The sequence below is a fragment of the Tyto alba genome, unplaced genomic scaffold (genome assembly GCF_018691265.1).
Source record: "Tyto alba isolate M040663 unplaced genomic scaffold, T.alba_DEE_v4.0 Super-Scaffold_10, whole genome shotgun sequence".
NCBI classification, from domain to species: Eukaryota; Metazoa; Chordata; class Aves; order Strigiformes; family Tytonidae; genus Tyto; species Tyto alba.
Genome location: NW_024881262.1, coordinates 15,288,589 through 15,312,889, shown reverse-complemented (window position 1 = coordinate 15,312,889; position 24,301 = coordinate 15,288,589). Strand labels below are relative to the sequence as shown.

At 39.4% G+C, this 24,301-nt stretch overlaps 1 protein-coding gene across 12 annotated transcripts in view; it reads right to left on the bottom strand.

Moving 5' to 3' along the window:
* DLG1 (discs large MAGUK scaffold protein 1) overlaps positions 1 to 21,736 on the bottom strand; it is a 165,898-nt gene extending 144,162 nt beyond the window's left edge. For 3 of the 12 annotated variants that reach the window (XM_032986799.2, XM_032986801.2, XM_032986802.2), the window contains exons 1-3: positions 21,199 to 21,735; positions 20,785 to 20,916; positions 7,556 to 7,722 (exon numbers count right to left, since the gene is read on the bottom strand). In XM_032986799.2, the coding sequence (XP_032842690.1) occupies positions 7,556 to 7,722; positions 20,785 to 20,916; positions 21,199 to 21,217 (318 nt within the window). In that variant the 5' untranslated portion in view covers positions 21,218 to 21,735. Of the gene's footprint in view, positions 1 to 7,555; positions 7,723 to 20,784; positions 20,917 to 21,198 lie in introns of all 12 variants that reach the window. The other 9 variants (XM_032986796.2, XM_032986797.2, XM_032986798.2 and 6 more) reach the window with 5 other exon arrangements.
* Positions 21,737 to 24,301: the final 2,565 nt, after the last annotated feature.

Below are 24,301 nucleotides of genomic sequence, written 5' to 3'. Positions count from 1 at the left end.
CTCAGATCCTTTAGTAAAGAAAGCATTAAAATTGTAAGATTCTGTAACCTAATTTATCTAGCTATCTTTGAAACTGGCTGCAAGATGTAGTCATTACAAGTTCAAAAAAAACCCACAAACATAATTAGATACCAAAATCACATCATTTTTTGTTAAGTTCTCTATTTACTTCTGAATTGAGAAAGGTAAGGTTTTGGAAAGAACAGATTTTTATTGCTTGTGTATGCATCCTGAACAGAGCACAGGGTTTTTACTTCTTTGCTCTTGCATTCAGTTTGACCAGAAGCCTGCCCTGGAAGACTTCTTTAGCTTTGGTTCAAAACTTACATTCTTTTATTTGTACAAACAGCCTGGATTTCAAGAATTGAAGGCAAAACATATAGCAAGCCAAATATAATTCCCCCACTGTAAAGTTAACACAGAGAAAGCAATGAGGCTCCCGAGTGGCCTAAGACTACACCCTATTAGGTGCTCAAATAAAACAATGCCATCATTTCTGCAGAAAAGGAATAAAATGGGCAATACACATACAGATAAAAGCATAAAGGACCAGTATTGTACCAAGGAGTATAACAATCAGACATAGCATATCATCAAGTTAACCACTGCTGAATCTTTATGATTTTTAAGGCAAAGAAGGTATTTGAAGACAGTGCAATAGGTCTGTGATTTTCCCAGGAACAGCTTGATATTATGACAGGTACAACTGACTGCATTTGTAACGGCCAGGTGAGGATATTGCAGTTAACTAAATTCAGAAACAGAAACACAGAACTAGAGTATCCTACCACTTTAATAATGCACTTTGTATATACAGGTATCTCAGTTTTCCTCTAAGATGCCAATTAGCTGCTTAATGCACCATTCCACTTTCAATACAAATTGCTACTGATTAAATACAGATTATTTTTTTTTTCATTCCACTGGAAATCATACAAAGTTCTTTCCTCTAGACTATGTGAGCTTATCTTATTAAGAAGTTACACAAAACTGTCAAAGTCTCACAAAGGTTAAAAAGACATTACCACTTGTTTTGTAAACAAATCAGTTCCAGTATTGTAGGTGAAAATCAGGTTAGCTTAACTGCACCTTTTCAAAATATTCCTTTTGACTATAATTTGCCTTTTTACAAATATTGAGCAAACTAAACATAAGCCTGCAGTATGCCTTACTAGCAAAGGAAGCTAACAGAAGCTGCATTAGCAAAAACAACCAGTAATACCAAGCAAAACTATTATTCCCCTTTTCTTGGCGCTTGCATCTGGAATACTGCATTCAATTTTGGGCCCCCAACATGACAAAAATATTGATAACCTCGAGCAAGTTCTGCAGAGGGCCATTAAGATTGTGAGGGGTCTGGGAGACCTGCCCCTTAAATAGAGGATGAGGGCACAGGCCTTGTTTTAGCTTTGAGGAAAAAGTTCAGTGGAACCTAAAAGCAGCCTTCCATTACCTGCAATGAGGTTACCCAGAAGACAGAGCCAAGTGCCGGTTGCATGATGGAAAGACATTGAGAAACCACAAATAAATTGAAACTGAGATTTCCATTAGAAATAAGGAAAAGCTTTTTCACCAGGAGGGTAGACAAACATTGGAATACATTAGCCCCAAAGATTTTGTAGTTCACATCCTTGGAGGTTTTCAAGACTCAGCTGGTTGAAACCCTTTGCAATTTGACTGACCTCCCAAGTGAGCCTGAATTATTTGATGAAACCTGGATGTTTCGAGTTTCATTTCCACCCTGCCTTGGCATCAAATTTAGCTGACATGTCTATAATTTTAGCTGTTTTCCTTATTTCCTTCTTTGCTTTCTTTTTATTGAAAGAAATTGGCAAAAGGCCTTAGAAGACATTGAGCTACACATGCCAGACAATAAACACATGGGCACGTGCAGATACATGGGGAAACCACAGATCAGACCAAAGGACTTCAGCCACCACTACTCACTAAATGCATAGATCTGTTAACCTAACTGTAAGGCACTCCAGATCAATTTCCATCTCCTAAAATAAAACATTTTTTGAAACAGTGTTCAGTGGGGTTTTTTTCCAAAATCTGAACTGAAGTTACTGTGGCTACTTTTAACTCAAGCTAAACAGCAAGCACTTCTTAACTTTTCAGATTTAAAATGATTGCAATATTGAAACATACCCTACAGATTTAAAAAAAAAAAAAAAGAAAAAAAAAAGAAAAAAGAATGTCACAAGTCAACTATTTTATTAGCAATGTACTACTCAATTAGGTCAAAGGAGACTTCTACCAGTGATACAAGTTTCACCACGTATTTCTCAAACACAAACTGTCCCCACCTACAGATGGCACTACATATCACAGCAAACAATTTAAAAGATTGCTCCCTACTGTACACATACTTCTCTCACACAATTACTAGTATTAAGAGATCTTGCTTTCAATTTGTTAGCTGCTTTGCCAATGCACACATAAAACTCGGTATTTAATGCACACAAGAAAAACGTATGCACCTTTTGTCCTTTTCAAATTGAACTTTTTTTTTTTTGCTAGTTCCCAGTACTGAGAGGATTAACATTCCTTTCCTGCTTATCACTGTCTTGAACCTCTTTTTTTTTTTTCCTTCCACCCCCATCATCTTTTTGTATTGAAGATTAAAACAAGTAAGACTGTCAAATCAGGTTCCAGGAAACATAAAGCATGGGGGGGGGAAAAAAAAAAAAAACACCCGTGAACAGGAAAACTGCAATCTGTACCTCTAATTTTCTCTAATGCAACACCTATGGGGATTACAAACTCCAGTCTTTTGATCCCAAAGTAGGAAGGCAAAAGCAAAACTAGGCTACGTCCCATCAAAAGTCCTCAGACAACCTAAGCTTGTATACCACTATTCTATGTATATACACAAGCACACATTGCTAAAAAGTCATTCCGAAAGTCAGCTGTGTAGAAGTTCTTGTAATACAATCCTTAATCACTTTAGAAGAGCATTATATTCCCACTCTCAAGCAACTCTCACATATACCATCAAACTGTCAGCTGGAAGAACACTCATTTGGCCCCGAGTAATTACAGCAAAAATATACCATTAATAGAAAAGAAACAGAATTGGAAGATATTACTTCCAAGGTTAACAATTTGCAAGCAAGAAAGAAAACCTGTCCCATTCTTTTCACCTACAGTTCTACCAGCCTGGCAAGCAACAGAATAGAACTAAAATTAATCTCTAAGTGCATCTCGTATGCTGGTCTGGTTAATGAACTAATACTGAATTGGGCAGCAGCCTTGCAAATCTAATAAGTGACAGTTGCTGTTAAAAAAAAAATGCTGGCTATGAACAAAGTCAGATAAACTAAAGTTTCTTCTAATTTCTAGCAATTTTCAATAAGCAAAACAAGTCATTAAACACATGCTGCACCAGAATTGTTATGCCCTTGCATTGATTAAAACCAAATATATTAAAAAAAACCCTAAGTATCTAAAAAAGTAGGATATTATTGAAACCAAAATGCATTGTTTTACAGGATAAAAACATTAATTTTCAGGTACTACACACATCAAGTATGTGGAATATAAACTGTCAATACATAAGAATTTCTCTTCATAACTTCTATTAAATTTCAAACTATTGAGGGAAAGTTATTGCCTTACAAATATATCAATTTAAAGAACAGTCACTGAAGAAAGTATTAAGGCTGATAAAATGTAGAAGATATGTTTATCATAATTTTCATAGATATTCGAAAGCTAAACTAAGACATTCAGATATATTAGAAAAAGCAAATGAAACCAACACTGAACTACCACTCTTCAAATTTGCCCAACCTTACAACTATAATGTGGAAACAGTATTGTAACTAATGAAACACAAGGTAACATTTAGTGCAGGTGACAAACACTGTGAGAAAAGTTTGGTTTCAGTTTCATATAAACTAAGGTCAATATCAATACATGCAATTATGCTCTTAAATACTGGCAGTAAACATAAAATCTGACCTTCATATGCTGAAGGTCAAACAACTCTTTCACATGATACTCGAGACAAAAATCTGAAGGAAGACAGGTGGCTTTATCATAAATGTTCAAATCTGGGCCACTTAAAAATGACAAAGTAATTCACGCTATATCAAGTTCTGTTCGGTAATACTATGTACCATGACCACAAGACTGTACTGGAGGAGCATTTGCATTATCTAGCAAAACAGTTCAGATGAGAACATACACTTAAGTCTATGGTGAGACTTCCCAAATCAGGACATTCTTCCTTTCAACACATTAGTGACCTTGCCATGACAATGTGCCTCTTGTCATCAGTGCAGTGTCATGGACACTGGCAGTCTACTAGCACATGAGAATAAAAACTAAGCATGCAACTTTGTAACTAAATTGCACCTTCACATACATCTTTATGTAAACTTTAGAAAGACACAAGGACAACGCTATCCTTTACCTAACAAGTTAGTCTTTCTTATTGTGAACATCTTGGTTGCAAAATAAGCAAACTTATAGGTTAAGCTTTCCAGTTTCTGGAGGGGGGGCAGGGGAGAAGTAATTATAAAGCCTGGATTTAACAGTATGCACTATTCTGCACTTCAGATTTCAGCAGGTTTCCCCTACAGTGGAAGCACAAAACACGTGCTACAGTTGGAACACGTAACAACAAATCTCACAGCAGCAGATACTTCCTTCACAGTCCCAGCTGTTGGAACTAAGAGCATGTTTAACAACAATATATGGCTTGGTAGGGACATAAAGCCTCAAGCCACTGTTCCCAAGTGTATTTGAGGGAAAAAAAAAAACCACAACAACATTTAAGCCATTTGAGACAGTTACACTGCCTTTAAAGACCTTTAGTAAGGGAGACTGCCCACGTACAGTTATTCTGGTGCTTCGTAAAACATTTTAAATGTTTTTGCTAAGCCTATTACTATAGTCTAAACCTGATACATCTTGTATAGGCACTAAACATTATCTTCCTTTTTTACATTTGCCGACAAACACAGAAAAAGATCTGTTTTCCAATTAAGTGTTCAGTTCTTTTAAGCAGCACCAAATCCTTCCATCCATCTTCATTTACTTTCAAACTTCCCTGTCAATCTCTAAGCACTGAAATTCTTCTACATCTTTGCACAATAGTACTGTATATTTGACAATATCTCCAGCAAAGCCTTACATCGACCAAGTAGAACAGAACAGTTTTTTTACACCACACACTTACGTCAATAAGGTTTTTTTCATCTATTAACATGACATGTTTAACTCACCTTAAAATTCAAAAATGACCCAGATCTTTCCTTAGAAACTACTTCTTAACTAGTCAACTTTTACAGGTGCTACTTTAGTACAACCAAAGTACAGGACACTGTACTTGGTCCTACTGAACTAGAGCCTGCCCATTAATTACTTCAACTGCTCCAGGCTTCGTTCTAGTCTTATCTTCTAAAGCAGCAACATGTCATTCTCCTCTCATGGTTTAATTTATAACTTAATCAGGATATTTTCACTAATAACTCAAACTAGGATGCATTCTTTTAGAAACTTTAACTGATATATTATCTCAAAAGATAACCTGTTAAACCATCCCATAAGTTTTACTTAACCCATAATTTAATCACATTTACTGTTTCTATTACCACAACTATTACCACTGTTTCTATTACCACAACTATTACCACGTTAGAAAAACTCTTGATAACAGTTTTGTCAAGCAACTACAATGGCTATTATTTGGCTCCTTTATCACTTTCAAGGAGCTACAAAAAGACTGTAGAATCATCCTCTGTACCTGTTAAACCTGACTCCTCCTTTCCTGCCTTGCTCCTATATACAACCTTTTGAAGTGTTTGTCCATCTGCAATTTTCTGGAGCTTCATCCATCCTCCGTGACTAAAATGACTCTCAAACTGCCTCATTAAGTTCTTTGCACATGCAAAGATGACATGCATTAGAACCAGCTTATTTCAAAACCCCTCAGTAGACAAAATGAACTTTGCCTATCCTAGCCTACTGTCTACAGTCCATTTTGCTCCTGCTTTGAAGAGACAGTATTTCTCCCATACCTTCAGAAAGAGACGTCTATGGCTCAAAGCCTAAGATTTAGATGATGGCATACAAGTAAATAGCACAACGGTGTTTTCCATACTATTTCTCATATACCCTAGCATTACTTGATTTTCTCCCAAAATTACAATTCTTAGAGAAATTTTTCATCACGGTGACTATGATGACAGTTACCTGAAATTGCCTAGAGAAGGCTACTAAGATTCCCAAGAGGCATATAATTTAAATTTTCCAGTGTATAATCAAGATTCACAATAAAATCAAAGGAAAATAATCAATTCCTACACTGCAAATTCAACTAGACTTTTATTCCCTCAGTGCTCAATTACATACAAACCTGAAAAATACAGTATACCTAGGCTGCTCAGATTTTTCATGTAAAGAAGACCTTAACGACTGATCTCAGCAACATATAACTCTTGTCCCTGGCTAGGCTGATCTTTTATCTACTAGCCATTTTCTACTTTCTGAGAGAACACAATACAACTCTTTGATTGCCTCTATAGTTTCCTTTAAGGCATTTCTGACGCATTTCATACTAGCTTCAATATGACAAATTTCAGAAAAGCTACAGTAACCACAAACACTTTTTTTTAAACCGCATAAACTCACTAGAACATCACACACTTATGTTCTGCAGCTAAGAGGACTTTCTTATACTGTGCAAACAGTTTCTGATGGAGTTCACTCCGTAGGGCATCCTAAGCACTTTATCTTCCTGGGTAGCACAATCTCCTGAGCTTCCCTACAGGCTGCAGGCACTGGTCCTGTGGCTGCTCTCCCCCCAGTGCTCTTCCTGAGCTGTATTTCCATTTCACTAAAATGAGTCATCACAGCACACTGCCTTCAGTTACTAATGAGAAGCTCACACACCTTTTCCAATGCTGTCAGTATTGAGGGCACACTTAAAACAACGTTCACCTCTTTGGGGACAAATAATAGGGCTGATTAAAAAAAATAAATAAAAAATATCAAGCAACACTAGCTTTAACTTGGGCCGGAGTATCTTAATTTAGTGAAAATACACATCAATGTGCATTTCCCTGCTCAGTTTCCTCTCCACTCACTGGTGACAACAGGATTCATGTTGTTTTCCAAAAGTCATTCCAGAACACAGCTGTATAAGTTGCAGAGAACTTCTTACAAACAGACTAAGAAGTGTACTATCAGAAGGATACAGCTTCAGATTTCCCAAATTATTAACAAAGTAATGACTAAAGAGTCATGAGTACGGATGAGTACAAGCATACTGAGCCTGTTAGCCATGTTCCAAATTCAGAGCATAAATCCAATTTAATGATCACTTAGTGGTACATTTGACAAACAGGTTTATAAATTTTTGACTAAGCAAAAGGCACATATCTGTTATTAAATACTTCAATAATTAAATCCCCCATGACTATTGATCTTAATAATGTACATTTTCTATGGAAATAAATATTTTATAAAATGAAGGAAATGTAGAGAACAATGTTGAACTAACAGTCTCAACAAGAAAAATAAACCAGCGATTTCTATATCATACCTCTACGCTTGGGCTAAGGCTGCTTGGCAGTGTTTCTGATGTCACTGTTGTGCTTGGAAGGCTGGAGAAGTCCCAGGTATTCACAGGCTGTATTGGTTCAGATGGCTGAGAGTGATCAATGCATTTTGGATTGTCCAATAAGGTCACTTCATAAAATTCTTGAATATCTAAAGATGTGGAAAAAATTGAGAAGTTAGGCTTTATAGTGACTATAGCATTCAGATCTTAACATTTTCCTTCTGCAAAACAAATTAGGTACCTACTGCTCTATCTACCTATTACAGATGAAGCTGCATCACCAAGATCACGTCAACCTCCCCACAGGATACAGAACTCACTCTCTGCGCCCCATATCTCAGAGCCTGTGTGTCCCCACTCTGGGCTTCTGTCACCAACCCCAGTAGTATGATCTGCAGCAGGAACAGCAGAAGCGTATGGAATAACTGCAGTGGAATAGTAGAAGGGATGGTGTCTATGCTTCAAATTATGGTATACATAATTTCATCTAATGTAGCCTTTGTTTATCCAAAATCTAATGTTCAAGGGCAATATCAGAATGTCTCTTCTGTGGTATATGTTTTAATTAAATGATCACAGAAATAGAACTATACCGATGAAATCAAGAAAGAGAAGTTGCACATAGTTAGGAAAAAGGAGATTCATCAGCATGGATCATCATCTGCTTTTTCAGTTTAAGTATCAGAAATAAGATGAAGCTTTTAACAGTATGAATTACAAGTCATACTTATGAAAAAATAAGCAGCTTTTTCTATAACCCTGAAGACTCAACTGGAATCTTCTAGAGAACAAGAATCTAGATGCATTGGGTTTTTTATTGACATCCCATCCACTACATGAAGCACCAATAAAAATAACACAATCTAGAGAAGTATCAAAGGTGTTTCTATGAAATATAAGCATACGAAACTTACTACTACAACTGTAATCATATCCTTACACATACTAAACAAAAAAATCTGAAAAGGTATAGGCTAAGGGAAGGGCAGACAAATAAAGAAGCTATCTTGTAAAGCTTTTAGTGTTGTCTTTGAAGCAAAAATCTACTAAACAGTTGCTATAAACTCATGTTTTTAATTACAGCAACTTCACAGAAGACAAACATAGAGACACAGTTAGCCCAAGAAGTAAATAGGACCCAACCATGAATAAGTAGGACTTTAATCAGCACAATCTTGTAGCTTTTCAGCAGCTGCCCAGAGTAAGAGACACAATAATTTAATTCCTTTATAAAGCTGTACCACAAAAGAAAGACCACACAAATAAAAAGTCTTACTGTTGCTGGTGTTCCAGTCTTAGTTGTTTTTTTTTGGTTGTCTGGTTTTTGTTTTGGGTTTTGTTTTTTTTTGTTTTGTTTCATTTTTTTGGTGTTTTTTTTTGTTGTTTTTTGGTGTTTTTTTTTGTTTTTTTTGTTTTTTTACATAGAAACTGCACTCCTGCTCTTTACCAGTTTAGAAAACCTCAATTCTCAAATTCCATTTGTATCTTTTCTCTGAACAAGAGCCAAATTCCTATCAACTGCTTTACATTAATTTTTAAAGTTATACATGCTCTTAGCACTGCTGATTGGAAGAAATAGCAGTGAGGGTTGCAGAAGATGTTAAGTGACCTAGATATACAGGAGCAGAGCAGCCTAAGAGATACAAATTGCCTTTAAATCCATCTTTCACATTAGCTCCCTCAGTTGCAAATTTGTCTTGTAGCTGCATTAACATTAATATATCAAGCAAGCTCACCAAGATTTCTTTTTGCCCCCCGATAGAGAGTACTTTATATATTAAAATAGGCTGTGGTTTCAGTTGATTCTATAGCTGCAATCCACAGCAACCGAGCCAGGAAGATCACTACATTATTTATGGGAAGGGGTTATTTGCGCAACTGTTTTGCAACAGAAATCTAGGGCATGGATTCTCAATTCTGCTGCCATTCTTTTAAGTCCCTGCCAGTGGAGGTAGCCATTTATTCATACTGCAGAATGACTTGTTTCAAAAAGCACATTATTTCCCATACATCATCTTCACTTCTCTATGAAGGACACCACAACAGACTTACTACTGAAAGATGTCAGAAATATATACACCACTTAATATAGGAATTACTTTCTGTTTATACTGAACTTGCTTCAAATCTGCAAAAGAAGTTTCTAACATTGTGTCTATATGACAGCTACTTAATTAAAACAAACAAACAACAAAACCCACATTTATTTACATTTTTACTATTCAGAATGCAAGCTTTAAGTGCTTAGGAGTACAGGCAAGCAGCCTATGCACCCTGAATATATTATGTCCACAAGGAATGAGTGCTGCACATTTACATCTTTTAAAGCCATAAACTCAAGTCATACTAAATAGAACCTAAAATATTTCTTCTAGTCTAGTGCTACATACCAGCTCACAAAAATATTTCATCGCTTGAACACACTTAAATATCTACTGAAGTCATATTAATCTGTGGATGCATCATTAGAAGTTCTAGCATCTTACTAATTCTTACAGATAGCAGACAGTAAAACACTAATTTTTTTTATAGTTACAGTTATGGTTAGATTCTCTCCTCAAGCCAGATATGCTTTTTTTGATGTGCCAGGCCCTTTCTCCCATGTTTATTCCAAGACAGATTATATCTCAAACTAAGTTACAGAAAATTAAGCTACAAGAAAATAATTCAAATCAGATATCACACAACAGCAACAACAAAAAAAAATAAGACACACCAGATGGGGAACATTTCTAACTAGAGGGTAAACATTAAAAGAACAGCTGACTGACACTTAAGAAATAGGAGCACAAACTTTTAGGAAAGTCAAAGTGACAAGAGTGATGAATGGTAGACAACACAATCATCATGGAATTACGTAAGCTTACAAGTAAAATTACATTAAGTAGTCAAATAAGCAATACGTTTGACGGCAACAAGAATAAAAGTGTATACAAAGCACGTGTCACATGACCAGTTTTGAAAAGAAGAACTCTTAAGACATGAAAATTATATTTCTTAACTTATTAGTAATGTGAAAAGCTAAGCAGAGGTGACAAGCACAGTATTTTTTTCAGTACTCATTACAGTAGAAGTTGACCAACTACAAGCAGTTTGCTAGTATATTCTTTTTTCCCCCCCTTCTCCTATTCTTCACTCATCTTAGTTTTCTTCTTTGAACAGGTTCATTCACCAGTAATGTGATACATCATTAGCTAAACCAACTCTTTCTTGTTTGCTTTAAGAATGAGAAACCTACCAAGTATAAATTGTATCCCAAACTGACTTCACAGGGGAGTTCCAGGTTCACTAAAAACCACACCACAGTAATTAAAAGAACATCAGAACTGCAGAAGCAAACAAATTCTTACAGCATCTCCTAAATTAAGTACATTCAATGGCACTTCTGGAGCCTGCATCAGTTCTGTCTAGAGGATCTGCCTCCAAGGACAATGATTCCAACCAGGAACATGACACCATTCCTTCAGATAGATTTCTTCCCTGCTCCTTAGAAATCAGACAGAAGGCCTCTGGTTGCCATTTCTACTGGTACATGGAGTGTCTGATACCTTTTCCTATATATTCAGAGAGTACACTTGTAATCAGGGCCACTTAAGATCAGTGCGTGTTCTAAAAAACTCATTGTCAAGCCAAGTTGTCCCCATAAACCTTTCCTGCAGAATGGAATATGTAATTTTAGTATAGTCAGCTAGTAAAATAAAGCTCAGCAGAATTATTCTCTGCATTCGCCTGTGCATGAGCCTTTCCATAACTGTAACTTCGAAAGTAAAAGGTGGGATACCTACAATTGCATTTTCTTACGGGAACAGTATAACCCCATAAACAAGGTGCTGGCATTGCTTGTAACAGGCCATGGACCTCATATTAAGTTAATAACCAGGCATCTGGACTTGCCTTGGCCTGCCTGGAGCTTCGTTTTAGCTTGTTCAACAGTAACAGCAATTATCTAAGGACTCATCTAATACGTATAGCTTTTGCTTAGCTTCGGACAATTGTGTGATGTAACATCTATTTTTATAAATATTTGTATGTAAAATACACACACATACATAAATACTATTTAAATATAAAAATTTGCATATAAATGTTATATATATTCCATATATGTAAAACCAATTGGTGGCACATCACACAATTGTCTGAAGCTAAGTGAAAGCTATACATGAGTACACATACACACACATTCTACATACAAATAAGAGTGTGTGTGTATATTTCTGTATTTAATAGCTATCAATAACCAATAGTTATTCTGTAGGGAATGAATTGCCCATGACACCAAAGTAAAAAGCTGCAGAGGAGCACAAGCACAGAATGACAGCAGAGGCCTTGAATATAAAGGCACAGGATGGTATCAGAAGCCTCAAGGCTACAAACAACACACCAATTGCTAATTACAGGTACAAGGAAACCAAGGTTGAGAAATGGGCAGTAACAGTTTGGGGGATAACAGAACAAAGAACAAGCATCCAGCATATGTAAAACACACCATACAGACAAGAAATTATAATGTAACATGGAACTGCAAAGTAATGAAGAAAGAGCGAAGCACAGAGTATGTTGGAAAACAAAAACCAACTCAAGAAAACACAACAATGAGGAGGAAGAAACCATCAACACCACACATCTCTATGGGAAGGATTCCCCTTCTTTCCTGACCATATTTTAATAGGTTTCGGCTTTCTAACAAGTATTAAGCAACTCACTGTAATCACTGTAGTTTCTGACATTATGCTGTTCTTTAGGTTTCTGATACTGGACCTTTAATATTATGGCATCGAAGGAATTACTAAAATTTTACTGGCATTTACTATTTATCTATCTGAAAGGAGGTTGTAGCCAGGTGGGTGTCAGTCTCTTCTCCCAAGTAACAAGCAATAGGACAAGAAGAAACAACCTCAAATTGCACCAGGGGAGGTTTAGATTGGATATTAGGGAAAATTTCTTCACCAAAAGGTCTGTCAGGCATTGGAACAGGCTGCCCAGGGAAGTGGTTGAGTCACCATCCCTGGAGGCATTTAAAAGACATGTAGATGTGGTGGCTTAGGGACATGGTTTAGTGGTGGACTTAGCAGTGCTAGGTTAACAGTTGGACTCAATCTTTAAGCGCCTTTCCAATCAAAATGATTCTATGATTTTTTTTTTTTTAATTAAAAGCAATCCTTTGATGATTACTATTGGGTTTAGGTTTTGCATTTTTATGCTTTAAGCACCTTGACCATTTCTGGGTTATAGGTGGGTTTTCTTAAACAAATGCCAAGAAATTCCACACAAGCTTAACATTTCATGGACTAAAACACTGACACATTTACTACAACAGACTGCACTGGACACTGCATGTAGAACAGTGAATTGTTGCCCTTATACCACACTCTACACAAAGCTTTAAACTGCTACCACATTATACACAAAGTTAACAACCACATTTGTATATGTTGTATTAACTGTATCCGCATTTGGAAGCTTGAAGTTTTAATGTATTTAACAGCTTTGTGCATGATCAAGAGTTAGTTTAGGAAGTTCATGCTTGCTGTTTGCACATTTTTTTTATAAATTCTAAATTTCTATTTTGTGTTCTAAAATGCAAAGCAGAAGTGTCACCTCCCTCGACTTGCTGGCAATGCTTTGTCTAACACAGCCCAGGATACTATTCTTTTCCACAAGGGCACACTGCTTCTCATGTTCAACTTCATGTCCACCAGGATCCCCAGGTCCTTTTCTGCAAAACTGTTTTCCAGCTGTGTGGCACACAGCATACATTGGTACATGGGATTGTTCCTCCCCAGCTGCTGGACTTTACACTTCTCTTTGTTGAACTCCATGAGGTTCCTGCCAGCCCATTTCTCCAGCCTGTCAAGGTCCCTCTGCACAGCAGCATGACTAGGATTTATGTGCTCCAGCTATACAGTCAATTCTGCACTGGCATCAATATGGTATTCCTTTCTGATAGATGTTCAACAGCAGAACAAACCAATTTCAGCCGATGACAAAGACAGCAAGCCAGAAAACCACTAGATACATTTGCATCAGACTTTACCACACAAGGCATTTCAATACCAGCTTTGTTCAGGAAAACCTTTCAGTGTGACCTTGTTCCTTCAAGCTTCAAAGCAACCAAAGAGTTTATGAATTCTTTCAGAAATTGACATAGTTCAGTTTAGTATTTCACTTGAAGATCCATCCAGGTGAGCAGTCCCTTTGTCACCTCCCATTGGTCTGCCTCTTCTCAGACATCCACTCATCCAAATGCCTGGGTTTTTTTCAAATATGGATAACTTCATAAGCAAACAGGTCTATAAAGAATTTGACTACCCGTACCTTGTCCAGGAAGATGTGCTATCCCCATTACAAATTAAGCATTTATCTAAATATATGGGGGGTTGGAGGGCTGAGGGTGGGGCAAAGACATCTTTCTTTCTTAGGGCTTCCTGCCAAAGGACCTGAAGCACTGAAAACTTCGGTGTTAAAACTACTAGAAAGGAAAACAAAGGTCAACATGTTATTTCAGTTCAGGGCAATTTGAGATGTATGGCATCTGTCAAATACTTAGTAGACCTAAATAATGGGTGTACAGACAAAATGTAAGTAGAGTCATGAGCACTGTCAGAACAGGCAAAAGAGTCTGCCAGAGCTACAGACTTTTATTCTCCTATTGTAAAGCAACTCCTACTAATTCTAAGGAAGTCTCAATCCTGCATACTTACTTTCTCCTGCTATATCAAGCTAAGAATATCCATTTAACACAAGTAAACCAAAACTTGAAGAGTGTATGATTACTGAACAAGAAAATACAAACAAAAAGAAAAGCTTCATATCCCTTTACCAAGCCAATGATCAGAGTCAACTAAGTATTCTCTTTGTGCATTCACTGGTTGTGTTGTGCCATGGTGTGTGTAAATGCTTGCATTTGTACTATGAAAGCAAAAACCAGCCTCATCACAACCTATGTAGAGCCCCTTTCAGGATTGGTTGGTATAGTTTGGTTTAATTATTTTTCCTCTTTAAAAACCTAAGTATTCTCTCTCATGCTTTCCCCCTTCATTTACACTGTACCCAAGCACTGAAACAAATGTTGAGGGAGATTAGGAGCAAAGCCAGATACACATCAGCATGGGAGGAAATGGGCATCAGAACTAGGGAAAACAGGTGAAAGAACACAGCAAATAAAATGAAACAAGAACAGAAGATAAACTTTCCCAGAACCTGGAAACTGTATCAATTATTCTCAACTTCTACTTTCTTTTCAGCCCCTGGATAAACCACAGATTTATTGACAAAGTTTTCTTGTCAATAGCCCCTTTTAATGTTAATCCTGTGAAGAGAGTACCATAATTGGTAATTTTACAGTGCAGCCATTCAACACTGAATACACAAGCAGCATAATGACCACAAGGATAATCTTTTGCCACAATACTATTTAACTGCATACCAGTAGCTACTCAACTTACACTAGTCTTACTTGCTATTTTAGGCTACCAAAAGCAGCACCTAATCCCAAAAATTCAATACATTGCACTGTCACACACACACACATAATGTAGCATGGAAAACACTTTAAAAAGCAAGCACACAACCACACAACCACCCCAAAGCTTTCTATGCTATCGAATTGCATCACATACATACAAAACAGTAATTCTTTTAAAAAGGGAAGCAATGAGACTGTTTCACTCATTAAGTGCCTTGAAGAGGAAGACATTTAATTCTTCCAAGATCCATGACTTTCTGAAGCAACAACAAACTACATGGCAGTAACATACTAACAGTGACTGAGCTAAAACTCCAGTCATCTGTTTTAATCTCCCACTACATGGACAAAGAAAAACACATTAAAATAATCAAGTTTTTAAATACCTTTGAAAACACAACCCTGGGTCAAATCCCTCTGAAACTGACCAACTTCTGCAGAACTTTCAGAAAGAGACTGTAGTAAACGCAACATAGTACATCCTTAGGAAACTTGACCAAAAAGCAGATAAACACCTCAAAGATGCAAGAATTATATTCTATGAATGTTTCAGCCCCAAATACGAGCGAAGATTTTGTATCTCAGAAGCTGCAATCTAGGGAAAAAGTCACAAAAACACAGCATGGGTAAGATTTCAATGTAAAAATACCCTGATTAGCATCTACAACAATTTCAGCAGTATCCAATATAACAGAAAATCCAATTCTCTCTAAAATTCCCTCTAATAAAAAAAAATTTAAAAAAAAACAACCAATATTCACTATCTAACCAGATCCTTGACTTACTGTCAAGAATTTCTGGATTCTTAATGTAAATATTATTCAACCGAGTCTGAAAGAACTTGTACTAGGGCCTCAGTAACATTTAGAAAATGGGAAACAGTTCACAAAGTAGCCTTCCTCAAGTTAACTCAAGAGCAGTCTTACAAAATGACACATACCCACAACTAATTCTCCACAAGGCCTGAGCTGATCTGAAAAGTTAACTGCGTCATCATGCCATATGCTCTATTAACTAACTATATCACTGAAATGAAAGCCGATACTGAAGTTTCCTCAAGAACAAGTACTTTTGGTTTCAGTCACGAAGAAGAGCTTCTGCTTTAACTGTGTTTGATTTCAATTAAGCCAGTAAGTACAGAAAGTATTTCCATGCTAGCTAATTGAAAGGGAGTTGAAAGAGCAAGAATATCTACAGAGTTGCCACACACATCTCCGAGAACTGGGGCCACATGACATCTACCAGGACTGTCATCAGTCCACTCCAAAGGGTACCAACTCTGTGGAGTGTTGACCCAATCCAGTCTATTTCAGTCTAAAATCCAGAGTTGTTTTCTTAATTCAGTTCAGAAAGCCAGTGTGGACAGAACTGAGAAAGCTGCGGAGTATGTTTTATACTCCTAGAAGTTTCAGCCCTGGTCAGACTGCTGACAAACCCGAACAAAGAGTTTATCCTAATGCAATCATGAATTTTACAAAAATTTCAGAGACAGGACTTTTTCGGGTGTGTAAAAATATATTAACAGCATTTTTAATATATTCTGGCCAATTCATAAAGCTCATGAATGTAAACTATGGTTAAAAAACCTTAAAGATTACCATTACCAGGAGGGAGCTATTCTTTGGTTCAGTAAGGATTACTGAAACCACCGCATTTTTTTCTTCAAAGTTTCCCACACTGGACATCTAGTCTTAAGGATAACCAGTGTGCAAGCACAATTCTCAAGGCAGATCTTCATGCTAAAGGACTCCAAGTGAAATCAATTAGGCTGCTTACACATACGAAATTCAACACATTCAACCTTCCCTAGTCAAATTTGCCTTTTGATACCAAAAAACCTCTATATGCATAGCTATAAAATAACATTAAAAAAAAAACAAAACAAAACAAAAACACTTAAGACAGATAAGGTAATAAAGAAGGCAAGAAAGGCAGCACAGCCAACTCCACTGTCAAGGTATGTAGAGACTCTTTTAGAATTCCCTTTTTCTGACACTTGTGCAAATTCAGTTCATCACTGTCAGGAAAAGGGGTATTTTTCAATTAGTAAACTACCTCACATGTCTAGCTATAATTAGTAAAATTTTTAATTTTAGAAGACTGTTTTAACATGGTCGACTGCAGCACACAACCCTTTAGAAACAGACTTTAATTATACAGATTCTGTATATAAACAGAAGTCTGCTTCACATGTTTTTCCCTCAGAAGTGTTAGACTTATGCATGCAAGTGTTGTTCCTCCTATACTCTCAAAGAGATAAATATACCATATATCCATACCTTTACAAGAACCTGTACCTTCTCAAGAAGGTGAGAGTGCCTAAATTAGAATCAGGACATATTTGCAAAATTATTACCTCCCTATTTGAAGATAAATATAAAATTCTTTATCAAAGTGAAAATACATCTATCCCATGCCTCCATATGTGGATATCTTAACTGTGGTCTCTTAAACTGACTCACAAATTATCAGAATATCAATAACAAGCTATTTTAACTACAACCAAGAAATCTTAAGCTAGAAAATATACCATACAATTCCAAGACCGTACAATAGGAAATTTACTTAAAACTGACACTATTCTCAAGCTGATTTTAATTACACACCATTGGTATTTATTTAATTAAAGTACCAGACATCATTGCACTTGGCTGTTTGAAACAACAGCTATGGGAAATACCACACCACAGAAGACATAGAAAATAAAAAAATGGGCTTTTTCAGACTACTTTAAGGAGGTCACGTTTGGTTACGAATTTTGTTACTAATTTAAAGTCCTTACAGTTATTTCACTTAAAATATAACACTGTTGTGATGTCAATTTTGTAACACTGCTTGTTCATACTGACTAGTTACTGCTCTAATTCAAGTCATTTAAAGCCATAACTGTATATTTAACAACCAGGTCAAGTTCATAGACTGCTGACCTAAAATTTTATTGATAGAATTAAAAAGGAGAGGACAACATTAAAAAAGGCTTAGAATAAAAACCAATATCATTTATTTTTCAGCATCCAAATGGAAATTCAGAAAAAAATTAGCCTTTAGTTCCTTCACATTTATCTAAACATATGAAATATTAATAAAATCTGTATGTTTCGGGAATATTTAATTTCCCCCATTATAAACCCAAAGATATATTTCTGTGCATAGTAATGTCTATGTATTGCTTGAAAGAACAGCGTTTGATTGCCAAGTTAAAAATCATACTAAAAAAGATACATGAAGTTGACAGCAGATCCTGACTGCATCCTTCACAAACATTCTCACCTACCATGGGCAGGCAGGTCTTGGATATAGTGCAGTAACTTGGCAGAAAAAGCAGAAAATAAATTAAGCTGTTGCTCTTTTTTAGTATTATTTTATTAAAAAAAAAAAAACAAAAAAAAAAAACCACAGAAACTAAAAGTAGAACGCTTTCTGGAAAAAGTATTTATAGGAGAAATAACTTGGTAGTTGAGCTTGAAACTTTCTGTCTGAACAGCACAGGCTGTTTAAGTTGGAAACACATCACAACTTCTCAAAAAGACACACTTAAAAAATCAGCCATGAAGTAATGTGAAATGCGGTATTCCAGGTAAGCCTAGCTTGCAGCACAACTGAACGGCTCATCACACCTGCTCCTAGATCTTCATGGAAAGAGGACAGGCAGGAGCAGGCTCATGGTCTGGAGCCACACTCTAGATCACGTCTTTTCCAGGGAGTCTTCCCACTCTTTATTCCCATCACACACCAGTCACACCATAAAAAGATGTTCCCAGGAAAACAATAACCAGGAGCAGCCTGCCATGAATGAGAACTCCCCGGAAGTATTTCCACGGAAAGAAGCAGGTTAAAGGAGAAAGACTGAAGTTGACAGCATAAATTGCTTGGAAGTTACTAGCCTTCTGTGTTATCACCTCTCAGACACAGTTTGGGAACATATGCATACACTCTGTAATAAACAATCATACAGTGTACCAGTAAACACCAACTTAACACACCCAAGAAGCATGACACCTACTGTACATGCACAGCTGAATTGAACTCCACAAAAACTGGGGTCACATGACTGCAACTTATATTTTACAAGACCAGAAAACAGGCCATGTAGGCCACCCAGGCAACAACACATTCCTGTTTTCTGCTCTTGCGGAATGAAACCCGCAGACATGAGGTTGTTTGCTGTTTCAAGTTTACTACTACTAGGTGTAGAGTTATTAAAACAATGAAGATCCATATGCAGATATGAGAATCAACTATGTCTTGCAGGTTTGACCATTAAAGGCTGATAGATTGGTGTCCTATCCAACGAAGGGGAGAAAACTGCATGGATCTTCAAGACAGTTTAAAAAAAAACACCCATGTGCATACAGACACCCAGAACAAGAAAAATGGTAGTCAACATAGACATTTGCTAGATGAAAATAAAAGGCAAAACTACAGTACATTAAGCTTCTGATACAAGACTTCAACATTTTGAACCACCAATGAGTGAATACTGTTCACACATGTCCCACAAAGATTACGCCTAGCTTTCCCTCATGGAGCGGGTTAGCATCAAGTGACTATTGAAGATAAATGCACAAATGCCTGAGTAAAAGATTTCCGTAACTGACCTATTTTCACAACTACCTTTCATGAACTTACATGACAAAAAAAAAAAAACCACAGCAAGATTACTATCTTCTGAAAACCTACCTAAGAATATGAAACAAATCCTCCAGAAGAAAACATTCCACATGCAGCAATGCATGTTTATGTTTTGCCTGTCCCTGTGTTTCTACCACAACACAGATTCAAAGAAGCTGCAACACTATATAGAAGATGTACATCTGTATGACACTAACCATACAGTAAGCCAAATAACAAGTCTAGCTACCATGTCTGTTATTAGTATAATTCAGACACGGGTTACTTTGTTAAAAGACAAGAATGCAGAACTCTACAAATTTTACTCTGGAAAGTAAACTAACCAAACCCTTTCATTCATTAGCAGTCATAGTGACAATCAAAGAGAAACCCCATCTCACTGCCCCCCTGCAGAAGTTTCCAAAGAAAGTCGGGATTTTGGAAGTTTAATTTATGCTCAATTTTTTTTTCCAGACAGACACGCAGGAAATTCAAAATTTCAAGTAGTTTAACAAGACTTACGGGAACATTTTAAGTGAAGCACTACAAATACTCTAAGCTAAGAAATTAACAATGTTTTCACTATACTTTAATATGCAACAAAGGAGAGAAGATCACTGTAGCATTCCCTGAAGCATCAGAGGTTTCTTCTCATTTACTTCCAAGTTAACTTCACACTTCAGACAGACGCTTTGTGATGTTTTTAGAGATTCTTCAGCAGGAACATTTGCCTGAATCCCAACTTGAGTTAAAACCACTTCAACTCATTCATTAACTTATTACATATGGACTCACCAAAAAAAAAACCAACAAACACATTGCTTAGAAATTGCTCAGGTGAATAAGTATACATGAAAATAGACTAAAGTAATCTACAATAACACGTGACAGAAGTAAAAAACTGCACCACATCTTTTAGTAGTTCAGGCCAGTCAAAAGCCTCAAAGTAAGTATATGAAACAAGAGAACTGTTGATCGGCGACAGCACGTGTGATACTACGCAAAACAAAACACAACGACAAAAAGCACATAGCTTCTAACACAAGGGCAGAACAGCTTTTCTTCTCAACATAAGTGACAGCATAAGCAAGAACCGGCCGTCTCAAGCACAAACTGAGAAGTCCGCCCTTACCTATCAAAGCCTGGAAGAGGTTACTTTGGAAGATGCTGATAACACGCTCTATGGAGTTCCGCAGCTGCCGGTCCTCCGCCTGGCTCAGCTTGGAGCGGTACTCCTCCAGGAGGCGCAGGGCTCGCTGGGTATCTGCGAGGGAGACCAGACACCGCGGTGACCGGGGCGCACCGGGCAGGACCGGGGATGCACACGCCGGGGAGGCGACGAGTCTCCGCCGCCGGGACCGCCCCAGCCCAGCCCGACGGCTTCTTTGTTCGCGGCCGGGAGAGCGCGGGCGGGACGGTGCCCCTCGGCGGGCTCACAGCGCCGGCTCCCCACAGCCGCCCCGCCTCACCCGTCCCGCCGCCGCCACCCCGGCTGTCAGGCAGCGACTCCGGCAGCTGACGGGGCCCCTCGGCGTGCGGCGCTCACCTTGCTTCCTGACGGGCATGGCGCTCCCCCGGCGGCCGGGGCTCCGCCTCACAAACTTTGAGCCCAACTCGGGGCGGCGCGGCGGGGGCGGCGGCGCGGGTCCCCCAGCCGGCCGGGCGCGGGGGGAGCGGGGGGGACGGGCGCCCCGCCTCACCGACCCCACCGACCGACCCGCACACCCGCCGGTCGGCCGGCGAGCAAGCGGCTCCCCTCGGCAGCTCCCACCAGCGCCCGCCGCGGCGCCTCCGCGAGAGACGGGACAAGCCAAGCCGCACTGTGCCGTGCCGAGCCGAGCGGGGCCGAGCGGAGCGGAGCGGCGCGACGGGGCCCGGGCCAAGGCGGGCAAGGCTGGTGCTCTCGCGCCGCCCGCCGCCTCCCGCTCGTGCCGCTCGGAAATTCCAAACTTTCCAGCCAAAATGGCGGCCGGGAGGCTGTGGGGAGCGCGCCCCCCCCACCACCCCCCGCCACGTGACCGGGCCCGGCGGCCGCCCAATCAGGGCTCGGCTCGGCTCGGGGCCGGTACCTCGGCCGGCGGGGCGGGGGGGGCGGAGGCAAGGTGTGCGCTCGCCGCCCGCCTTAAAGGGGCCGGCGCGAGGGGGCGGGGGGTCCTGGAGCCGCGGCCCAAGCCCCTCGGGCCCCCGGGGAGCCGCCGGCGGGGCCCGGGGCGCAGCGCCCGCCGCGGGTGGGCGAGGCCGGGTCCGCTACGCGGCGCCGAGGCTCCCCGCTCCGCCCAGCCCCTCAGCGGCCGCCGGCGTCGCGCTCTTTCCCGCCGGCCGAGGCGGCGCGGTCTCGGTTAGCGGGAGCGGGACGATCAGCACGGCGAAACCCGCCCTCGAGCGTCCCCGGCGCTGATCGCCGCCGCCCCGCTGCGGGCGTGAGGCGTTCCCCGGGGCGGCGGGGCCGCTCTCCGCGGCGCGGCGCTGGGGACGGGCGGCGTGTGCTCTGGAAGGGCGGGACAGCTCCAGGTGCGCCGCCGGAGTCGCTCGGCGGGATCGCTTGTTCCCCCTTGAACTCCCGCTTATCAAACGCGTGTGCAGCTAGCAGGAGTTAATGTGCAAAAATGGACTGGGCAACTGCGTCGGCGCTGATACTGCAAGAGTCCCAGGCGTGGAGCGGCTCCTGTTGTGCTGCCTCCTGTCACAATACGCAGCCAGAGACGTTCCTTGCTCCAGCGGGCTGGCAGCCCGACTGCCAGACGCGGTCATGGCACCCGCAGGGGACACAGACACCTCACAGACCTCACCGGCCTACACAATAAGCAGTACAGGGAGCGCTGGCATCCACCTGTTGCTGGTTTTTAACTTCAGTCATACTGGCGAAGAACAGCACGAGGAGGAGAGGAAGGGCTTATCTGAAGGAGGATAAAGAAGTAGCTTTGCTGTGGTTAACAGGAAACATAAGGTTAACGTAAGGACATATGGGAGAAATCATGAAAAGCCTTGCTTACTTGAAAATTTAAGAAAGGCGTTGTACAGGCTCACACCACGGACCAATCAGAATCATGAAACTTACTTTCTCAAAACTGGCATGAAAATGTTAACGAGGTGCCATCAAAGGCAATACAAACAGCTTGCTTCGTTGCATGATAGCAAAGAGGAGACAGAGCATAGAAATGGGTGACTTGGATAGAAACATAAGTGAGGTAAATGGTCTTTGCAGTGTATTCTAGATGCCCATTAAAGGGAAAAGGTATATTAAAACTGGTGAATTTAAGGGTAACTCAAATGCTTGTACTGAGGGGGAATATTAATTAATCAGATGGATGACCAGCCAGAACCTCAGATCAGAAACATTTCAAACCTTGTATGTATGTGCATATGAGAGGCAGAGAGAGACTTGAAAGTTCAAAGCAAATCCTGTTGGTGTGATCTTTTTGATCCAAGTTTGCATGTGCATTTACACTTTTTTGATTTAGACACAACTGCAAATGTAGAAGAGCTTACCCCAGCTACCTAAAAAGAATTTCTTGGACAACTCTTGCAAATTAGAAATCTAAAAATTAAGACTAGATTTGGCTGTGGCAAAGTCCTAATCTTAAAGAAAACTTACACTGTAACAAATCTAACCCAGATCTAGAAAAGGTCTCCTCTCTCCCTCCCTCTCCCATACTCTCATGTTTTGTACTTAAGAGTTGCACCAGGCATTTCTCCTCCTCCCACATCTATGTACTGTGAAGTTGTTCACATACCTCATTGCAGTAAATGTATATTCTATTTTCTTCAAAGTGACACACATTTCCCATTTTCCTCCTTTCTAGTTGTATGTTCATACTTACAGAGTTTTGGCACTAACTGGTACCAGTTCATATATTTTGAAATGAAAGCATGCTAAGAAGGGACATTGGCAGAAGCCTCCATCATCTGGCATCATCTGCTTTCACTGTTTACAACAGCAATAAATGTACTCTAAAGGGGCCATAGTCCTCTTGATGTCAGAGGAATATATACACAGAAGGAGAGGAAGAACAGCCTAAATTTAGCTAGCAGAAAGGAGACATCTGCAGCAGTTAGGCTGGTTTTGCTGACTTACAGAAATGTATTATTACAAAGCAAAAAAAAAAAAAAAAAAGAAAACTTTTTGCAATTAAAGGAACTACCATAAAGAAGCTAGTTTTTCATAAACAGGATTTGATGTTTCCAAGCCTTTTTTATTTTAAATAAGAGATAATCTCATTACATATGGTCATTGTGCGGAGGATAGAGAAATAATCCCATATATAATACCCTGAGACAGCATTTCTCACTTGTTACTAATGCCCCAGGAAAAAAGAAGAAAACATCAAAGAGGGGGTCAGGATGACGGATCAGCAAGCCAGGAAGCAATTAGGTGAGCGTTATTGTACCACAGAGAGTGGTGCTCCCCAGCACTTCTGTTTCAGTTCTAGGAGTATATTTGTTGATTGAAAGTGGTTGAACCAGAAAGCACAGTATTAAACTTCAGTACATAAAGTGGTTTTGAAATTCCAGCACACATAGAAAATATCCCATGAATGGAAAATGGCATTTTTACTAGTACATTGCAGTAAGAGTCAGAGTTGCAAAACTGTCCTGTATTACATATTGTCTTTTTCAGGCTCTGGCTTTCAGGAAATGGTGTAGTTTCC